The sequence below is a fragment of the Otolemur garnettii genome, unplaced genomic scaffold (assembly GCF_000181295.1).
Source record: "Otolemur garnettii isolate 467f Iridium unplaced genomic scaffold, OtoGar3 scaffold00009, whole genome shotgun sequence".
Classification (NCBI taxonomy): Eukaryota; Metazoa; Chordata; class Mammalia; order Primates; family Galagidae; genus Otolemur; species Otolemur garnettii.
The window spans coordinates 17,084,055-17,107,128 of NW_003852404.1; the positions used below are offsets into that span (position 1 = coordinate 17,084,055).

The following is a 23,074-nucleotide window of genomic DNA, read 5'->3' on the forward strand; positions in this document are numbered from 1 at the left end:
ACAAGATCTCACTGTGTTCCCCAGACTGATCTCAAATGTCTAGTCTATAGTGATCCTACCACTGCAGCCTCCCAAAGTGCTAGAATTACAAGTGTGAGCCACAGGGCCACCCATGATCATTTTTATATTATAAAGGCCTATTTTTCAAGGTTAACCTTTTAGGCCAGGTACTGGATTTTACAAATATTCTTTTAATTCTCAGAATTATCTTGTAGAAATATAATACTTTTTCCACTTAAAAAATAAACTAATAAGTAAATATCCATGGTCACATAGTTATTCAATGTCAACCTCAGAAATCAATAGCAATTCCAATTTCAAAGCCCTTGGTCACATGTCCCACGCTTCCATTTAAAATAGCATCAGATTAGCCTAGAAAATTTAAGTCTATAATCATTATGAAATTAACAAATCCTAATATTTATTGATCATTAAATAACATTGTCTTCTTTATTTAGAAAATAAAAGATGATTTAAAAATCTAAAAACTTCTACTCTACAATTCTAAAAGTCAATGAAAACACAAAATATTCTTTATTAGATCCACATACAAAGGACACATTCCTAAAGTAATGGATTCAAATTATAGCATCTTAAAAAATCCATGAGTTAACTATTACACAGAAGCAATATACAATATATTCCTAATAATTCATTTAAAATACACAATAGTTATCTTCATTTAATTTGTCTTTAGAGACAAGTTAACAAGCAGCCGTCTTCTGGCAACTCCAGGTTAGTTTTAATAATGTGTCTCTCTTTTGAAAAACAAATTCCATGTTGCCACAGCAATTCATAGTAACTGTTTTATATAGAAAATGGGAGTGTAGGAGTTTGCAGTTCAGTCTAAGATTTTACCAACGTAAACCATATATGTAGAGTCAACATTCAGATTGTCTGACCTCACTCTAGTCTTCTATCTATTAGAACCATGATTATTAGCTATTGCTAATAATGTTACCTATAGAATCAAAATGTTTTCCGGAAGTGATGTAGGTATAATCAGAGGTTACAGATTTTTTTCCCTTTGATTATTTCTTCCATATACAAGTCGGACATGCTTGTTCCCTCCTGTTAACATGATACTGCTGGCTAAACCAGTACCAAAGTAGCCTTGTATTCATTCATTCGACATTTTTTAAGAGTCTACTTTGTGCCAATTCTTAGTATGTATTTCTAATGTGCACATTTCTCTCGATTTCTAGTAATTGTCCACTGTGTTTCTGTCTGTATGCCCGTCAAATAAAATAGCTTCTTAACTTACATTAAAAAGGCTGGTTGTGTCCCTAATCTTTTAAGTAAATCAAAATAAGGACAATATTATATAAATCTTCATTCAGCTCCCAGTGATAATATGTACCATTTTTAAACTACTAAAATTTATATGAAATATTATGTACACATCAGGAAAGAACATCGGTGAAACTATATGTACATTCCCAGCAATAATGAATAATTCTTGCATGAAATGGCTGGTATAGGTTTTGAAAAGGAAAGCAATACATGAATCATTAATCAAAATGCTTTATAAAATAAGCCATCACAACTCGGAAACTAATGAAGTTCTATCAGGATAGGATACGTTTGCCTGCAGTTAACTGTATTTGGGCTGTCGCAGCACAATGTATTGAAAAAAGCAGTCATTAGGCCCACGTTCCCCTCTTCTACATGGAAAAAATATTTATCGCATCTAAAATCACCTTCTAATGCACTTCGAAAAATACTTTTAGGATTGCTAATGGCTAATTCCTTTAGTCTAAAAATAAAGTGAAAATGTGATTTTAATGTATTCTGAGCAATTTGTCCCTAAAACTTTGAAGTTAGCAACAAATTTCCAAATTACTATGCTGCTTTCTTTCTATCTGCTTATTGGTTCAGCGAATGTTTCACTTAACTGACAATTGTCAAGGTTCTCCTAGCTGTATAAAATGCCTTAAGAGAAAAATGCAGAGTGACTTACGTGAAAAAGAATCAGTTAGAAATAACGCAATACAGCCTTGGACTTACAAGAGTTTTTTTCTTACTATCTTAAAGACAAACATCTTAGAGGTATATAGAATCAGCTGAACCGTATGTCCAGTATCTTCTGGACAAAGAAATGACAGAAGGCACAGAGAACACAGGAAAGTTCACCTCCACATGTTTTCTCCTTAGGATTTGAGCAGAAATCTCCTTTCATAGACTTAAACTACAGGGGTGGGGTCAGTATACACCTAGGCCTATCTTCCGTATTTCACCTGAGCTTTGATCGTCAAAGATCAGAAAGTAACATAAAAATCTCAGTCATTGGGATTTATAACATGAATGAATTGACCCATTACCTAATTTTAGGAATGATTCTGTCTGTATTTAACCTCTTTAAACTTCATATTTATTATCCAAAATATGAAGATTAAAATACTTGTCTCAGAGGGTGATTGTGAGAATTTAAAACACAATAACACAGACATGACTACGCTGTGGTCAGCACTGTCCCTACCAGGAAGGTAGAACACAGCCAGTAGTAGACCTCCTCTTCCTTCCTCCTGCTGACTTAGACAAAACAAACACACACACCCAGCTGGACAATTTTTTAAGAGCTTTTTTTCCAAAAACTAAGTTTAAAACAAGATGATTATACTAGGTAATGCTCATTTTAATGGAATTTCATTTCACTAAAAACTTCATTTCCCAAGATTATCCATCATTGGAGATTATATTTACTTAGCTTAATTAATCCTCAAATTATTACAAGGTAAATAGGTAACAGAATGTCATTATTTTTTCCCTCAATCCATAGACTACACGTGAGTGTCCAATCGTCTTTCCCATTTATTCCTCTCACACAGCAAGATACTATGGATTCAGAGAGGGGAATGAGGCAATTAAATTTGAAAACTGCAGTTTCCAAGTGGTAATTTATTATGAATATGCCTTTCAGGGATGTTAAGTTTATTCTCGTTTTTATATGCCTGGAAGGCAGAGTTTGAGAAAAATCAACAAATGCATGCATCATATACCTGGCATTAGTACTATTACAAATTCTGGCAAAGAGAATTTTTCTGTGATAATGGTACAAAGTCTATGAGGATTATTTCTATCACTCCGCTGCCTTTGTTGCCAATTAAAGTTTTACTAACCCATTCCAAACACTTGAGGAGAGGGATTAGAACTAAGGTCATGTTGTCCAGATTTCTTGGCTGCTACAATATACCTGGAGAGGCTGGGCAACCGCTCATACAGTTGAAGGGTTTCCAGACTACCGCTGGTTCTGGTCCTTTGTTGCTAACCGTGTAGGCAATGATTGCAGAAAAACAAAAGTTTCACTGTTTCTTAATCTCATACAAAATGCATTCTTACCACAATGCCACTAGGTGGTTGAGTTTGGGGATTGAAGAAAAAGAATAATTGGCTTATTTAGTGAAGAACGTGAAATTGGGCCAAAATGCCCTCAAGTAGAATTATGCTCCTCAATTTAATTGCTACAAGACTGAGGTGTAGAGAGTTTATCCAGTCTCAAACGTATTGTGACTTAAAATATTTTTCTTTCTCTGCATTTGAGAAAACATTTATATATTGCTAAGTTCTTTCCCCTAATTTAAGACATTCCTCTCACAAGCCTTTAAGAGTATTAAAGTACCTTTCCGCTGTAATGTCATTTGCATTGAAAAGCCATAATCTTGCTTAAAAAAAAAAAAACACTAGATTTGTTCTATCAAAGTAAATGAAAATTTCTTTAAGGTGAAATCTTCTAATGTAATGTAATGAAATAAAACTGGTCTCTCAAAGTAGCACTCACAGACTCAGATTCTACTTTCACTACTAAGCAAGTTATAGGATCTGGAGCTTAATTTTTGTCAACAACTTTGGACACCAACTACTATTACCCCATTTAAATAACAGGGAAAATGAAATCTAAGGTTTACAAACTATGGTTTCCAATTCATTACCTTGTAAGTGACATTTATCATATATGTTTTGGATTAAAAAAATAGTGGAGTTTAGTCTTTATCTTCCACAATGCCTAGGGCAGAGGCTGTGCTGAGTAGACAAACCAAGTTAAGAGTCCCAAACCCCTGAAAATTGTTTTGACTTTGGATCACTCTGAAGTAGTCACACTTGGGTTTATAATGAATCCTTCATAGGACAAATATAAATGGATAATTAAAACCCTTCATTTGCAAAAATCCAAATAATGCTAATTTAGCAGTTCATTTTATAATATGCCAAAACTTAGTACTCTGAAAATAAAATACAATGTAGACATAGAAAACATGTGCAAGATTTTTTCCCACTGAACTTAACAATACCCAATATTGAGGCAATTTGATCAGCTTCTAATAAGTTAAACCAATTATTATTGCCCTTGGGCACATTTCTTTAATTAGAATTTATTAACTCTTCTAAAAATTGCCTATTGGAAAATACAGTTTTGTATAGACTTCTTAGGAAAAAGAAATACTAGGGCAAAAATTAAGTAGTGAAATTTAAACCAAGTAGTACTCAGCTGAATTCTAGTTTGAAGATTGTAGGAGCACAGTCATTTATACCCTCATGTTAATATAAAATATATTTTAAAAAATAATAAAAATCTGGCATCTAGCAAGTTTTTGTAACAGCTAATGTTTTAATCAATGGTTTTGTCAGAAATGTATGTACATGTAACAAAATGAGAGAGAGAGAAGACTAGGTAAAAACACAATTTGACAAAATCCTACATCTCACTACCCTTGTACAATAATTATATTCATTTTTTCTATATTAGTTTCAATATATGAAACTTCTTTTTTGTCATGAACCAAGTCAGCTGAAGGGTGTTGATTAAACAGAGCCTGGAGAGAGAGCACCACCTAGTCAGGGGTACTTAGTATTTCCACCTTAAAATCCAAATATTTCAAACTAGACTCATTTTCTTACCCCACTATCTGTTCCTCTTATACTCACTATTGTGTCTAATGACCATTAGTAATTCAGCTGGCCACTCCTTAACACCCTCTTCTCCACCACCCCCAAACTAAGTCGCATGCACCTGGTTGATGAAGTTCATCAGTCATACCCGTAAAGTAGTGATTAAGTCCACATTCCATCTCCTAAGCCAGTGTGTGAGTTCAAGCCTTCATTACCTTTCACCTGGACCACTGAAACAGCTTCCTAATTGATATCCCCTTTCCAAGTGATTCTCCACAGGGTCCCAGAATTGCCTTTATGAAAAATGTACTAGAGGCTGGGCGTGGTGGCTCACACCTATGATCCTAGCATGCTGGGAGAACGAGGCTAGTGGATTGCTTGAGGTCAGGAGTTCAAGGCCAGCCTCAGCAAGAGTGAGGGAGGCCCCATTTCTATTGAAAATAGAAAAATAGTGGGACATGGAGATAGGGTCTATAGTCCCAGGCGCTTGGGAGGTTGAAGCAAGAGGACCACTTGAGCCGAAGAGTTTGAGGTTGCTGTGAGCTATGATACCACACACTCTACTGAGGGTGACACAGAGACCCTGTCTCAAAAAAAAAAAAAAAAATGAAGTGAAATGAAAAAATTTACTGGACGTATCACATATATATGTAAAAACTTTCAGGAACATTTCTTATTGAAAAATAATTCTAACACTTATAAAGGTAAAAAGGTTCCCCAAATCTGGCACCAAACTCCCTTCCCACTTTGAGTTCCACAATCACCCTGCCATGGAGGTAAGTTAGACTCATCTGTTTCCCACGTGTTGATTGTTTCTGACACATCAACTACCCTGCATACAGCTGTCCCCTGATGCATCTCTAAGCATACTTTAAAACTGAGTTTTCGTATGAACCCTTCTCTGAGACATTTTTAATTCCTGCCTAAAAAGGAAACTGAGTGCCTAATCTTTGGTGCTCCCAAAGCACTTATTTTACATTTCTCTTCAAAAATAATGAACCAATAATTAATGAACCATCTCTCACTAAATTCCAAATTCCGTAAGAATAGAGGCCTTGCCTTACTCATGCTTTTATCTCCTTTCCTCGAAATTCCATGACACAAATACCTAGATGATGAATTATTAGGTAGTGAATGAATAATTATTAAAAAAGATCAAAGGGTCCCAAGTAGCTCACTTGCTGGTGTAGTTTAAAGGTTCAATCTGGAGTTCAATATGCAATAAACAGAAAGATGTGAAGCATCAGGAAATGAGGCCCACATGAGAAGCTTTAGGATAGCCAAAATTAGATGTCTTTTGGTTAATTCCAAAGCTAGTCTTTCAAATGTTAAATGTTTAGAATTCTATTATCTACTGTTAAAATAAGACCCAGAGTTTCAAGTATAATGCTTTTCTTAAATTTTTATTTTGTCACATGATTTCAGAGCATTATCAAATATTATGCCTTGTTTAGATTAGAGACTCAATGGTTAAGGACTTTCTTAATCAATAGCTCTTTGTTAACAATTATGCACGAGTATAATAAATAACATTTTTACCATTATTTTGTGTTATCTTAAATGGAAGTGTTCTGTCATTTGAGAACAGATCTGATCTCTATTCTGTCCTACTTTGGATGTTACGTGTTTCATGACTTTACTTCCAAGTGGCTTTTATCTATTTTAATTATAGTCAGTTACAAAAGTTTAATTTAATTGTATATATACTTGATAACCGTATCTATAAATGTTTCTAATTATTATCTTAGTAGATTCATTAACCCCAGCACAGTTTCCAGGCATAAAGGGAAACTTCAGAATTTCATATTTTTAAATCCCAGCAGATGGCAGTACAATGCTTGCTTTAAGATGAACAAATAAAGAAAAAAATGTTATTGATTTAAAAATGTCAATACTTTAAACTATCATTCTTCTACTAGTCAAAGACAAAAATATTCTGAATTTCCATATTGATTGATCTGATAAATAAAAGAATTTTTTAAATCTTGTGGGCGTATAAGAATATGTTTTATTTTTATTATTACACTTAAATTTCCCAAGTTAATTTGTTGAAGTGGAATGTGCTTGTTGGTTCCTACTTAGGCAGGCAGAAGTAAAGCAAGTAAAGGACAAAACCGACTGAGTGGTGCAAATTGAACATACACTGATCAGGATATGGCATGGAACCATGCGGGCTGTGCATCCTACCTCCTAAGAATCCCTGACCCAAGTAACAAAGAGTTATTAAATGCGAACAGCCATTGGGTTTCTTCTCTGCTTAATATTGCAATACACCGAAAGTTTCAAATGTTTTGTATTTCTTACTTTGAAAATGGAGTTTGTTGATGAATTTTACTCTGTAAAACGAAAACCTTGACTTAAGCCACTATACTTTCAAATAATAAGTTTATGAATAAATGAAGTGGCTACTAGATGCTGCAGATAATGCAACAAATTTTCCATAGCTTGCTCCACATAACATCCATCACTAGGACATATAAATTCTAAGGATTCAGTATACAAACTACGATGTTAATTACCAGAGTGAAAGTCAACCAATAAACATTCACATCTAACATCAATGAAAAAACGTTTTCAAAATTTAAAATTCTGAATTTTATGAATGATCAATTCAGCAAATAAAATATTTATGATAAAAATTGAAGTATATGTTTGTAAGTACCTTAACAACACAAAAGAAAACATAGTAAATGTCCAAACATTGTTCATATCTCACCCATTGGAAATTAAATAATTTTGATTTCTCTTTAAGGAAATGTATCAATGGAGTGCCTTCCTGGTTCAAGACCTTGTGCTGATGCTGTAACGTGTATAGCCATTGACTTATTTTGTGATGGAGAATTAAACTGTCCAGATGGTTCTGATGAAGACAATCAAATCTGTGGTAAGTTCATTCCCTGCCTGTCTCCCACACCTTCTTTTTCATGCTCCCTCACAGTACATACACACACACACAAGAATACCTTCAGATACCTAAAATTTCTAAGAATGAGCTAGTCCAATAGTCATTTTCTAATACAATGTTAAAATTTTTTAAATTGCATTAATGTTTTCCTAAACTTTTTTTTTTTTTTATTGAATGGTAACTGTGTACAATGATGCACTTTGGGGGTACAGTGTGGTGTTTTCACACACAACCCAAGACTTAATGTAACATTAAAAATGTTCGCTAGGCTCGGCGCCCGTGGCTCAAGCGGCTAAGGTGCCAGCCACATACACCTGAGCTGGCAGGTTCGAATCCAGCCCAGGCCCGCCAAACAATGATGGCTGCAACCAAAAAATAGATGGGCATTGTGGCGGGCGCCTGTAGTCCCAGCTACTAGGGAGGCTGAGGCAGGAGAATCTCTTGAGCCCAGGAGTTTGAGGTTGCTGTGAGCTATGATGCCACAGCACTCCACCCAGGGTGACAGCTTGAGGCTCTGTCTCCAAAAAAAAAAAAAAAAGTGTTCATTAAACAGAATACCATTTGTTGACTATGGAAAGGATACCGTGCTTAGCAATGTCTTTTATGAATGTCAGGGGAGAGTGGCGATATTTTTCATCCCTTATTTATATTAAAGTTCACCAAACTCTTCTGAATTTGACTTGTTACATACACATGCTCACTTCTTCCTAATGAATTATCATATTTTTTCACCATCACATTAGTCGTTTTTTGGTGTGTGCCATTTCAACACCATCTAACTCAATGAACAAGCACCATTTTTAAATTGTATTGCTGTTATTCACCTCTGCTCACTCTGTGAATACTGGAAACTAGTTACCAACAGGAACTCAGAGTCTCATGAGTAAGACATCTGTGTTTTATCTGTACATTTTGGCATCTGTTTTGAGGATTCATAGTTATTTTATTTTACTTCATCTTATTATTCGATACTTAAGTAGGACTTACTATACACCAAGCATGGTTTTAAATGGTTTAAACATATTTACCCTTTGGCTTCTTTTTGTACTTGGGTTCAATTTAGAAAATTTTATCAGAAAGTAGCATCTAAATGTGTAATTTATTGTTGGATGTAACATAACTAAGAAGATTACCACACAGAACTACAGAGGTCAACTGAAAGTCTAAAATATAAAATGGAAATTTCAGAAATAAACAATTCATAAGTATTAAATTGCAGAACATTCTGAGTATTGTTACATTTGTTCTATTTTATTAATAGTTACTGTTACTAATGTCTTACTGCACTTAATTTGTAAATTAAATGTTATTACAAGTTCAATACTATTCATACTTTCAGGAATCCAATTGAGAGTCTGGGCACATAACCACTGTTGATGTGGGAGGACGACTACTGAATTTAGATAAGTTAGTTTAAAAATATATAGTTTTAAAACTATAGCTTAGTTTTAAAAAATTAAACAGAAATAATGAATTGCACACATTTTGATATGTTCAATAATCAGTTTTGGCTCCCTGCAATTAGTTCCCGAATTGTATTAAAGATGAGTTCCTCTTTGCTGCACTTTGCCTTTCAATTATTTATTATACTGTTCTCATCTTGCTTGATATTAATTAAGGATGAATGTTCCAATAAGGACCAACGTTTAAAATTTACCTATCCACTTGGTATATGCTTTAAAAGGCAGGCAGTGGGTCTGTTAAGGCCACTGTGCTACAGACACTTCCACTGAGCGATCCCACTTCAAATGTTCTTGGATAAAATTCAAACCTTTAAAGTTTAACTACACACTTTGAAGTGCACTCAGAACATATTGGAAGAAAGTGCAGGCTACAGAATATTTTTTAATCTATTTTATATAACGAAGTTACTCAAAGAAGAAGAAAGCCACCTTCTTTTTTTGCTGCAGTGTTCAGGCTTCCACACAACCTTCTCAGGAGGAAAATGATCCAAGTCTGCCATCGTGAGGTAGCAAAGGTGAAGCCGATTTCTATTTTAAAAACAATCATTTCTGTCAAGCTAGACACAGAACTTTAAGCCTATATAATGATGATCAATACCTTTAAATAGGGAAAATGGCATTATTAATAAATTACTAATAGGTAAATAATCAGATCATGTATCATTATTTGGTCCCTACCCTCATTAAATTTATAATTTTCATGATAAATTAACACCTGGGTACTGTGTATCAAAAATAGCTGTAAGTGTATCACGGAAGTGTGGAAACTTGTGCTAAAATAGGGTTGAAGGCCATGAGTTAGTTTTCTGAGCACCATAAACTCATGAGATGAACCTCAGTATTAGAAATAAATTAGTTATCTAACTTCCCTTAAAAACATAATCAAACTGCATTATTATGTTTCACTATTAGGAAGGTTTTGTTTTTACGGAAACTTAGTAGCACCCGAACTTCCATGTTATTGTACATCTTAAGCAGATTTTCCATTTTCTTGGTTCTTTTATTTGTAGTTTACAGTTAGTAGTATACCAGTTTGGGTAAGGAATTTTAATCACTTTCAAGATAAGGGAGTGGAAGAATCAGGCAATAACTCTAGTTTTATTCAAGGATAATTCAAGAATATAAGTTTTCTTGTCCATTTTAATCACTGACCCAAAATCCTACTGGACTTCAGTAGAAACTCAAACTTTCAGTGGTACCGTTTCCACATGAGAGTCCTTTCCCGTCAATCTGCGTTCACAGAAAAATTCTTAAAATTTAATTAAGAGGATCTTCTCTATAAGAAATTAACCTTTGCTCTCACTCTTTTATTTTTCTTGCTCCAGCTGTGAGCTCTAATTCTCGTTGTGTTATTAATAGAATCACATTAATGTTGACTTATGCAGCTTCCTCTTTTAGTCTTTAGCTATTTAGGTTTACACAACTTACAGCTGACTATAGCTGAACGGAGAGTTCTGTAAATTGTTTTTCTCTTCTGATTAGAATTGCATCAGCAAGAAAAGTTCACTTTTTAGCTGACCTCTGGGAAGGAAAGACGCTGACTCACAGCCCTTAGGCCACTCCTCAGGATTTTCTGGCAGTTGGCAAATGTCCTCCGAGTTTGCGTGCCTCATACATATGTGCATAAGAGACCTGGGGTGGAGATCGAGTTTGATTTATATATCCTGGAGAATGCCCGCAACAAAACAAAATTACTAAATATCGAGCCAGCAGAGGGAGCTCTCAGCGGTTCCTAAATTCACACCTTTACGAATCCTGATGGTTACAGACAGCATCTCTGACTGTGTCCTAGAATATCTGATATTACTCGACAGGCTCATTTTTCCCCCCTTCAAAATGGTTTTTTCTAATGCTGCACTAGAAACAACTATGCAGTCTACGATGTCACAGTCCTAAACATCCAGCAATCCTATTCATCTGTGGTTTCATATCATTTTGCTTTGTTTTATTCTGTTTTTTTTTTCTTCCCCGAATCCATATTCTGCTTCATTGTCACATGTAAAATTAAGTTCTCTGGAAACATTTTAAAATTAGATGAAAAATACATGAGAAATCCCTTTGCACAAGCCTATATCTTGAAATTATATTTCAGCATTCCAAACTGTGTTAATATAAGTAGTTCAATACTACTGTAATTTTATTTTCACTGCCTTTAGGAATATTCTTCTCCTTTGCTTGTATGCAGGAATTTACCAAAGGCTGTAAATTTGATCTGTAGGTTATCCACTCACACTGAAACTTCGCAACTTTACAGAAACCTGGACAGGCAAAATGATCATATTCTTTAGGACAGGCTCAATATGATAGTAAATAATCTTAGCAATATATTACCTATACCACAGACCAAGAAAGATGGCAAAGGGCTGCACTCTAGGCTGGCAGACAGGATGCCAACCCCTTTCTGACCACCCTCTCTACCCCAGAGTCCTCCACTGGATGCTCTACAACCGTTGACAGGGAAGGGAAGAATGGGACAGAAGATCTTTCTGTAATAGAAACCACACTTGGAAATAAACCTGAGCAGTTCCACACTAGTTTATTAGTCAACTCTGTCACATGACCTCATCTGACAGCAAGGGATTTGGGAGTAGAGTTCAGTCATATGCGTATGAAGAAGTACAACAGAGTTTGTCAAACTCAGAGCCGTCTTTGACATGGAGACATGAGCTCAGTTTCTTAGAAAATTGTGAATCCTGTGGGGCCCTACAAAGGGTGGATACCTTTCTCAAAAACACGTCGTGAATGGATGAATTACTAGAATTTTACCAGCCTGTGATACAGATCTTACAAATGCTTAAGCTGGTCTCGTATTGTTTCCCTTTTTCTCTTTCCTTCTTTTTTATCTTTTATTTTATTTTATTATTATTGTTATTTTTTTTTTTTTTACTCCCACCTGTTTGTCCTGGATTGCACTTGTAAAGTATGAGCACACCGGATAAGATGGCATTCTTGTTTTTTAAATTTCCTATTTCTTTCATTTGTGCTTTCCGCCTTCGTTTCCAGCTCAAAGAGAGGGTGATGTCATTATCTTGTCCCCTACCTTGTGGTATTAGGCAATACAGCACAGCATGCTCTGGAGTAAGGCTACCTGGCTTGGCACTGTTGCTTAGAAGCCAGAAGGCCTCGGCTAGCTACTTAACCCCTCTGTGCTGCACTTTCCCACTTCACAGGGTTGTTATGAAGTTTGTGTCAAATACATATATAATGACTTTAGAACAATAACAAGCACAGAGCAAACACTCCAAAAATATTAGCGATTATATTTTAAGGCTGGCAAGATAGGATGATTTACAACATCGTTTCCAAGGATCTTAATTTAAATATAAACTATCCACAACAGCAGTGGCCTTTACTGTGCCGCCTCTCATTTTTGAGTTCCTATTGTTTATTAACAAATTGTGATGAAAAGGCTCTATCTATGACATAAAGTACAGGCAAACACTTTTTTGTGGTCACTGAAGCTAAGGCATTCGTTATCTCATTTGCTTCTCGTGGTTTGCAGTGGGCAGAGAGTTGAGTGAGAAAAGAGCTTTACTTTTGCAACTAGAAAATTATTTAGTACTGCATTAAAAAGTCATGTATTTTGCTGTTTTTCTTCAAATCATGACAAATTAAACCTAATTCTCCTTGTTTGCTGCACTAATTATTATACATGAGGGAATTCAGTTATCTCAATAAGCCACAATTTTCTCGATTTCCTTTCCTGTGCCCTTTGCTGGATTGTTCAGAATTTAATCCTTGTTTTGGGGGGTTATTATCTTTTCTGTTGTAGTTTATTCTTTCTTTTCTTTGTTTTTTCTTTCATCACCTCAGGTTATTATGTCATAAGCAAATAAAATTATTTTGTAGACCATTGTTCTTAAAAAGATTTTGAATCTTAAAAATAACAAATTATATTTTTATGCTTTTTAAAAATGTACAAAAAAAGCACAACCCAATAAAAAACATGGTGTTCATCCAAGATTTCTATGTGCTATCTAATTTTTCAATTAACTTATTTTTTTTCCAGTTTTTTTTTTTTTCCTGGACCTGATTTGAACCCACTACCTCTAGTATATGGGGCCGGTGCCCTACTCCTTTGTGCCACTGGCGCATCCCTGAATTGACTTATTTTTTATTAAAAATATTTTATTCCATATAATATATGTCTAAATTGGTAGAATTACTATGTATATAATGTCATAATGTTATAATGAGTTTTTTCATACCTCAATGTAAGATTAGCTTATTCTAGCACTTAGATTCACAAAATAGCAAATTAATTTTGATTTATTTTATTAATTTTTCTACTTCCCATCAATGCTTCTGGCATGTGAAAAATTTATGATCTACATGGAGAAGAAGAGTACATTCTAGGAGTCATAATTCTAGAGTAGGGTGTCAACGAACTAAGTAACTAAATATAAAGAAAATAATGTCAGAAAGACTAAACATCGTGAAAACAAAAAAAATTCAGCATATGCTACACATAGCAAGTGCATGAGCTGAAACAAAAAGTTGTAAAGTATGAATCCTGGTTTGTGCCTTCAAAAAGATTTTCATCTAATCAGAAATGATTCAGATATAAATAAAAGACAACTAATAGTGCATGATGCAAAAGAGAGGTTCATGAAATAAAAGTATAAGAACTAAAAGAAGAAAATGAATAATCATGGGGAAAAAAGTTACAATCAGGAATATAGACGAAAATATTGAACTTCACAGTAAGCCCATCCAACAGGAGCAAGAGGGATGAAGTTTAAAAGATGGGCAAAAAGATTGGCTAAAAAGGATTCCATTTCTAATTGTTTTCTGGTGGGGAGGTTTTAATATAGTTCCTGGAGTAATAGGAAAGGAACTCTCACGGGATTCCTTTGAGATGGGATTATCTAGCACTATTTTTGCCTGGCCTTATTCTAATTATTTTCAGGAAAACATAGCGCAAACTTATGTAACATATATATACATATATATATATAAAAATAATATGTACATATGTAATATATATATGTATATATATATTTGAAATTCACCTAGCTATACTTTAATGAAGAAAATAGGACAAAAGATTAGGTATTATTTGTCACAATTGACAGTTGATAATTCAGATGTACTTGTTTCCTTACAAATATGAAAGAATACCCTTAAAATGCAGATTAAATATGGGTGTTCAGAAATGGAATCCTTTAATAAAATCTCCATGATGTATAAGGGTATCAGAAATGAAGTCTAATTAACTCCCATTTGGCCATTTCAGTTTTATAAAATAGCCTTTACACTCTGTCCTGAGTGTTCTGGGAAATGATCATTAGCCAATTTGGATTCCAAGATTGTTTTATGTAATATTAATTGTCGTCTTTTTGCAGCCACAGATTGTGATGGAAAATTTTTGTTGACTGGATCTTCTGGATCTTTCCAGGCTGCCCATTATCCAAAGCCTTCTAACCCAAATATTGTTTGCCAGTGGATCATAAGGTAGTATGTCATCTTCTATTTTCTATTCTTAAGTCATAAAATCTTTTTCTGATGCAATATCTTACTGCCTTTAGCAGTTTTTTTTTAAAAACAATTATTGTTTTCATTAGCTATAAAGAAAAGTCCTCCCAACTGACAAACTAGTCAAAAAGATTCTCTCTTGTTCTTAACCTTTCAGAAAGGTATTCTGTCTTATGAACAATACTGTCTAATAATCAAGGTCATCTCATTGGTCTCTGATGTAAGCTTTGCGCCCCCTCCACCCCTGCCAATGGCTGGCATGAATCATGGGCTGCCAAGGCAAACAGCACACAAGCATGGCTGTGTTTCACAAAACTGAAATTTCATATGACCTGCCTCTGCCTGAAAAAGAGTTCCTTTCCCATTACACCAGTAACTACATGAAACCTCCCCTACTGTGATTTAGACACACCAGATTGAGAACAGGGAACATCCTCTGTATACATCCTTTTCCCTACATATTGAATGACATTTAGACATGTAACTCTACATTTGACCTCTAAGGTCTTAATTCAGTTGACCAGTTTTATCATGATGATGAACAAAAGAATAAGGCTCCTGATAGCCGATCTATCTTAATGCTGACCTAAGCATTTTTCACAGACAAAAATATCTAACATTCCTTTTTGATATTCCAAGGAGGAAAAAAAAATGTGTTTTCAAATAAACATAAGGGAAACAAATAAACTCATCAAAACTTAAAAAAAACCTAAATATATAAATAGGCAATCTAAATTTCCAAGAAAAACTTTCTGACTAAATGTTTCCCCCACAGAGCATCCAGAGTAAGTGTTCCATGGAATTCACTTTGCACATTTACTTCCTAGTTCCTTTCTCTAAACAGCTGTATGGTATTATGGTTTCCCAGTCTGACCTCTGTCATGACCATTTTAATCATTATGATGACTCTCTAGAAGAGTAGGAGAATCAATATAGTAGGGTAAAAGGCAGAGCCTTGGGGTCTTGCCAGACGTGATAGGAAATGTACCCATAAATAATCAGAGAAGTTGATTTCTCGTGTAGATATATCCCAGAGAGGACATGTGAAGAAATAACTGTTTTATACACGTTTACTTGTTATTATTGTTGGAAAGAAGAATATCCTGGTTTTTTTAAGTAGTTTCTATTTGGAATGCAGCCCCATGGAAAATATGTGACATATCTAAGGACACAGTTTTCTGTCTCAAACTCTGGATAACATGCTATTTATGTACCAAAAACAAAAATAGAATTATGTATTTAAAATGGTAGCTCTTCAAGCCCATTGAAAACTTACCCAAGTTGGAGGATGTGTCTACTCCACATATATATGTGAGATCTATGTATGTATATATATATAATATTTTATATGATATGTGTGCAAGAGATACATTCATATGTGTAAAATCACATCAAATTTTAAAAGAAGGATTTATAGTTTTAGCATTTTTCATAAAGAAAATAAAAATAATTATTCATTTAAAATGTGAATAGAAAGCCTTAGACAATCTTAAATTACTTTCCCTGAAATGAAAAGAATATGTAAACATAACTAATCTCACTCTTGAGTACACAATGATTTCTTCATGTAATCTTTAGATATTAATAACAAATAAAAATAATTTAATTATTAAATCCACTTCTTAATAAGTTAGGTCAAATTTACAGAGTTTACAAGGGGAATGAACAATGAACTTTTCCTACAATGATATCATTTATATTATAAACATCCTGTATTAATTAAGAATTTATAATCTTCTTTTTACTTTCATTCCATTGCTTACTTTCTAAAACTATTTTGAGAATTTTGCTATTGGTGCAGGGGTGAATTTAAAAATCTGAAGAATTGAGGCAGCACCTGTGGCTCAGGGGTTAGGGCACCCGCCCCATATACAAAGGGTGGCAGGTTCAAACCCAGCCCCGGCCAAATTGCAGCAACACCAACAAATAAAATAGCCTGGTGTTGTGGCAGGCACCTATAGTCCAAGCTACTTGGGAGGCTGAGGCAAGAGAATTGCCTAAGCCCAGGAGTTGAAGGTTGCTGTGAGCTGTGATGCCACAGCACTCTACCAAGCGTGATAAAGTAAGACTGTCTCTATTAAAAAAATAAACAAGTAAAAATAAAAATCTGAAAAATCTAAAATATTACACTAAAACAAATATTGCATTTCATGATGGAATTTGATTGAATCAAGAATATAAATAATATATTTTTTTCTTTTCAAAACAGATTATTGTATTAGAGACACATTGTACTAGATTGTTTTTTCTCAGTAGTGAACAAAAGGGGAACAATGAACAATTTTTCTGCAAGCTTGAACAAACAAATAGTGGGGAAATGGTTAGGATTAGTGCAGCCTTGGAATTACATTAAGCCCACATTTACCAAGGCCAATGGTTAAGAATGAAGGTACTAAAAAGTTAGATTCGTGTGGTTCTCTCAATTCAATTGTGAGATCCCAGACATGTAACTTTGCTTCTTTGACCTCAAATTTTGCTTCAACAGAGTTCAACATTTCTAACTACTGTGGTCAAAGTCATTATTAAATATGATAATGAACATAAAGTGATTTACCACGCATTAAGCACTCAATAAAATGTAATATCAACATAGAAAAAGATTAAGTAACAGTAGAATATAAAATGTATACATTGACAACAATACCCATCCCTTTAAAAAATCAGAAAGTACCCAAAATGTCTATTATATGAACATCTGATTATATTTTCAAATTCATCTTACTTTTATAAATGCTGCAGTTTATTATAAATCCATTAGCTTTTCTGAATCAGAAGAAAATACAAAATAGTATGTACTTTTTTTCTCTCTTCTAATTTTTTTGAGAAAGCAAAGGACCCCTGAACAGAACGGCTCCTGGGGAGCTTCTCTTGCATCCATTCCTTAGTTTCACAGCTTGAAAACAACATCAGACAAAGAAGAAATCATTATATTCTTGCCTAGAGACACCAAAACATTAATTAAAAGAACAGAAATTATCCCCGTAGGCTGCTTCATTTCTTTCGCCTCTGCCTTCTTCAGCTTTGATTCTGGATTCCCTGAAGGTCTCTCCAGCAGGCTCAATCCATCTGTCCCTGAACTGACCTAACAGAGGCGGAACTGAAATAAACAACTGCAACCAGAACTTTGCTTTCCTCTCTCTGTCTGAGCTGGAAAGATCTGCTGATCTCTTCCCTTGATCTCCTTACTTCTGCCAACCTCCTGTGCTTTCTGAACACAAAAAAGAGAAGCAATGAGTGTACTATCTCCTGCATACATCTGTTTTAATCCAGCGGTCCTCAAAACAAAGTGCTTATCACAATGCAGCTTTTCAAAATAGATGCCCCAGAATCTACTCCAGGACTGCTGAATAAGATACTCAGAGCTGAAGTCCATTTGTCAGTATTTTCAAAAAATAATCAACCACTGTTCTAATTTTACCTCTTTGGAAGCAAACATTGGGCACCTCCAACCATCTAGATTTCTGCTTAGATGTCTTTAAATTCTGACCATCTAGTTGCCATTCCACTATCATCAATCCCACTGTTGAAGACTAAAACTCCAGCCTTTGAAAGCCATCCCTCTGACCAGAATTATAATATAATATATGACAAACCTTGGTCTTGCCCCAGATACACATTTCCCAACAATGACCTTTAGACCCTCGAAAATCAAATAATTTTGTAAGGGATGTTTTCAATTGCCTGATTTGTCATGTTATACTGATGGCATACCTGAAAAATAAGGTTGGTGTGCCATTGTGTACATATACCATGATTTCTTTATCCATTCAAGCTCTATAAAGGCTGATTACACATTTGACTATTGTGAATAGTGCTACAATAAACATGGGACTGCAGACAATCTATCAATATACTGAATTCCCATCTTTGGACCTCTACCGAGCAGTGTGAATCTCCACAGTGTTCTCCACAGTGGGTGCGCTAGTGGACACTCCCACCAATGGTTTAGGAGGGTTCTCCTTCCTCCACATCCTCACTATCATCTGCTATATTGACTCACTTTGATAAAAGTTGTTTATCTGGGATGAGATGATGTATCTTTGTAGTTTTATTTCCAGTTCTCTGAGGTAACAATGTTGAACATTTTTTAACATATCTATAGTCCATTTGTATGCCTTATTTTGAGAAATTCTATTCATATCTTTTGCCCATTCTTAATCAGATTAATCATTTCCAATCGAGTTGTGGGAGCTTTGTATATGGTTTTATTATTAATTGTCGGTCAGATGGGTAGTTTGCAGATATTTCCTCCCATTGTATGAGTTCTCCTTGCACTTTGTTCATTGTTTCCCTCACAGTAAAGAAGATTTTCACTTGACACAATCCTATCTGTCCAAGTTTCCTTTGGTTATTTGTGCTTTGGGGGTATGACCAAAGAAGTCCACTATTCTTCAGGGAAATATGAATGAAAACAATACTGTATTGTCACCTCATATCCATTAGAAGGTCCCCTACCAAAACAACCACACCAAACAAAAAAAAAAAAAAATAGAAAATAACAAGTGTTGGCAAGAATGTGGAAAAATGGAGCCCTTGTGTACCGTTGGTAATAATGTAAAATGGTGTGACCACTGAACCTCAGTATGCAATTTCCTCAAAAATTTAAAAGTAGAAGTACCATGTAATCTAGTAATCCTAATTTTTGATGCTAACGTTAAAGAAATAACTGCATTTCCATGTTCATTTGTGAACATTACCGTGTTTCCCCCAAAATAAGACCTACCCAAAAAATAAGTCCTAGTAGGATTTCTATGCATTTGTTAGATATAAACTCTACCCCATATTAAGACCTAGAGATGGGTGAGGCTATGCAGCATATCTGTATAGCCACGCCATGCATTTCGGCATGGAGAGCCTGAAAATAAGCCCTAGTGTGTCTTCTTGAGAAAAAATAAATATAAGACAGTGTCTTATTTTCAAGGAAACATGGTATTCACAAAAGCCACGAAGTGGAAATAACCTGATGTCTATCAACAGGTTATGGATAAAGGAAATGTAGTAAATATGTAAACTAGAGTTTATTTAGCCATAATAAAGAAGGAAACTCTATTCATAATGCAAAATGGATGAACTTTGATGTCATTACATTAGGTGAAATAAGCCAGTCACAGAAAGGTAAATACAGCATGACTTCACTTCCATGAAGCATATGAAGTAGCTAAACTCAGAAATGGAAGTAGAATGGCATTTGCTAGGAGTCAGTGGGAGAAAATAGTGGGGAATTGATCTTCATTGGATATAGACTTTCAGTTCTAAATATCTGCTGTATGACACTGCATTTATAGTTAATAGTACATACTGTACAGTACACTTATAAAAGTGTTGAAAGTATAGATACCTTGCTTTTACCACAGGAAAAGAAAATATGTACAAGTTCTAGAATGCATTAAGAATGATCACAACTGTTGAGTGACCATAATCTATTTTTTTGCTTTTAATTTAGTGTAAACCAAGGACTTTCTGTTAAACTGAGCATCGATTCTTTTAATACATACAATCCAGATATATTAAATATTTATGAAGGTGTAGGATCAAGCAAAATTTTGAGAGGTAAGTTAAAACAAATATACAATCCACTACTGAAATGAAAATATATGGAGAACTTTGTGGACTGCTACATTCAGTCTGTTGTTTAGAACTAAACATGAACTTGAAATTTATATCACTGAAAGGAAAAAACAAACAAAACTGGTCATCATTATCAAAATTAGAAAATGAATGTTCTCTGTGATCTTCCTCATAATAAACTAGCCGCTATTTCACATGGTCACCTTCTAAGTGATGTCGTAAAAAGCCATGTGAAGATTGCCAAGGAAATATAATTATAATTTGGTCAGCTGCATTATTGAAGTGTTACTGCCCATTAAGAAAAATCCAGGTAAGCCCTGAAAATTACTGTTCTATTTTTCTCCAACATTGTGTAGGTTATAAACTCACAGAGATTTTGTTCTTGTTTTTAGTGTGCCCTTGGCTTCTCAGTCTCTTCCAGGACTGATATGTGTTCTAATAATGTGGGTCAAACAGTGTCTAGGCCAGGTGATAAACTCAGCAAATGGTAGGTGTGGATGATATTGTTACCACACAACCATCCGTCATTAATAAATGGGTACTGATGGAAGCTGAGAAGAAAGCAAGATGTGTGATATTAACACAAGGTCTGACAATTGAGTTCTCTAACTTTCCTTCTCTAATTCATACTTACGTTGGCAGCCATGTTCAAACAACTTGGTAAGGTTTTATAACCTTAGTGTATGAGTGGCTCATGGTTGTGTTCATGTTAACGTGTGTCAGTGTTTTTGCTGAGTGGCGTTTATTATTGTTGTTGCCTGTGTTTGTGCACCACCGGGGAATGTTGGAGCTTAAATTAGAACAACTAGCAAACATTCATACATTTCTTGTTAAAATTGTCAAGAGTTGCAGTGAAACCAGGGACATGTTAGTCTAAGCTGATGGGGATAATTCCATGAAGAAAACAGCAGCGTACAGACAGATTGAATGTTTTTCTGAGGAGAGAAAATGTGTCACCGATGAAGAAAGGTTGGGGTGGTCAGTAATGAGAAGAAAAGGGAAAAACATGACAAAATGTCCTCAAGTTGTGCATCAGAATAATCAGCTGACTGAGAGAAACATAGCAGACCAAGGACATGTTGATAGAGACACAGTTAGGAAAACATTAATTGAAAATCTTGGCCAACAGCTGATGGCTCTTGCATCACGACAGTGCATCAGCTCACATAGCAATGTCTGTGACTTAGGTTTAACCAGTAAACAAATGACAGCATTGGATAGTCCTTCCTGCTCACCCTATCTGGCCCTAGTCACTTTTTTCTTTACCTGAAGATAAAAACAATCTTAAAGACATCTAATAAAAGGAAGACATTTTAATGACATTCAGGACAACCAGGGTAATACATGATAGCTCTGATGGCCATGCCAGATAAAAATTCCAAAATTGCTTTGAAGGGTGGAGCTAAGCACTGCCATTGGTGCATAGCTTCCCAAGGGGAGTACTCTGAAGGGGACCGTAGTGATATTCATGAATGAGATATAATGAGATATTTAGCACTTTTTCTAGGATGACTTCGTGAACTTGTCAGTGCCCACTTTGTTCGATCTAGCCCCAAATGCACTGGACTCTTCATGGTAGCCAGTGAAAGTAGGGGCAAAATGCCTGGAAGAAATAAAATAAAGATGAAGAAGAAAATGTGGAAAGGTTGTCCATGGAATAATGAGTTTTTCTCACACATTATAGTGTTGAACTAAGATGAGGTTGCCAATGACGTCTATGATTAAAGTTGATTTAATAATTGCATTTATTTGAATAGTTTTGCCTTTCAAATGTATTTGTGGAGAATGAAAATTAAGTTCTCTCTAATAAAAGTTTTGATTGATTTAATGATTTCAGAGGTATTTAAGTATGTGGTACAAATATTTATTTTTTATTAGTTGCTATCATGCAATGCAATGTCAAGTGACTTATTTGGATTTTCTTATTTAATATTTTCAACAAACTTGCAAAGTAGGATGAGTAAAGAGTAAGATGAGGTTTAAGATGTTAAATGAGCACATGTTCATAGAGCTAGTCAGTGCTGGAAGCAGAAGTCAACTCCAAAATTCCTTTTCTTCAGAGTGCAATTATTCATTGTGCTTTAAAATCTCAATAATATATAGGAAACACATGAACTCATGGTAAGTCATGTATAGGTCTAAGTAAATTCATCCAGAATTTCATAATGTATTTGTTTTTGTAGTTGATACTCATAGTTCTTAAAATTATGATTAACATGAATATTTACATAGGTGGGCAAATAAGCTAGTTCATATAAATATATTCAAAAGATAATCTGCCAGTGATACATTTTAGCATACATTGATCACTTACGATGTGTAAAGCAGTGTCGTCAGCAGTTTTTTCTCAGTAAATGTTTCCCAAAACCAATTGTGTAGGTGCTGTTGTATTTTCTTCTATACCGATGATACAATCTCAATTCATAGAAGTTAGTTGCCCCACAGATGGTAGGTGTAAGTTATCCTCATGTTCCCCTACTGTTTAAATACCCTGATTTGTCTAAACAGTTTTCACATGCTTATGCTATCAGCAAGTCGTAAATAAATATTAGAATAATTAGTAGAGTCATGTAAATAATGCATAATCGCCATACAAATATAATAAGAAATTTAAAATTTAAGTAGAAAAAACTCCATGAATGTATTTCAATTATAACAGGCAATTGCTAAATTTTAAGATCTTTGGAAATTCAATTCCACTTTAAAGTTTTGAAAATTAAGTGTTTTAATTGGAATCTAAAAAAACAATGATAAAGGGTATTAGGTGTTACACTTA

The 23,074-nt window shown here is 34.6% G+C and overlaps 1 protein-coding gene across 1 annotated transcript in view; it reads left to right on the forward strand.

The window, feature by feature from the left end:
* The window catches only part of TMPRSS15 (transmembrane protease, serine 15), a 126,907-nt gene that overhangs the window by 24,475 nt on the left and 79,358 nt on the right, over positions 1-23,074 (forward strand). Inside the window, exons 5-8 of the mRNA XM_003783903.1 lie at positions 700-735; positions 7,640-7,771; positions 14,601-14,709; positions 20,174-20,280. Of these exons, the coding sequence (XP_003783951.1) occupies positions 700-735; positions 7,640-7,771; positions 14,601-14,709; positions 20,174-20,280 (384 nt within the window). The remainder of the gene's footprint in view (positions 1-699; positions 736-7,639; positions 7,772-14,600; positions 14,710-20,173; positions 20,281-23,074) is intronic.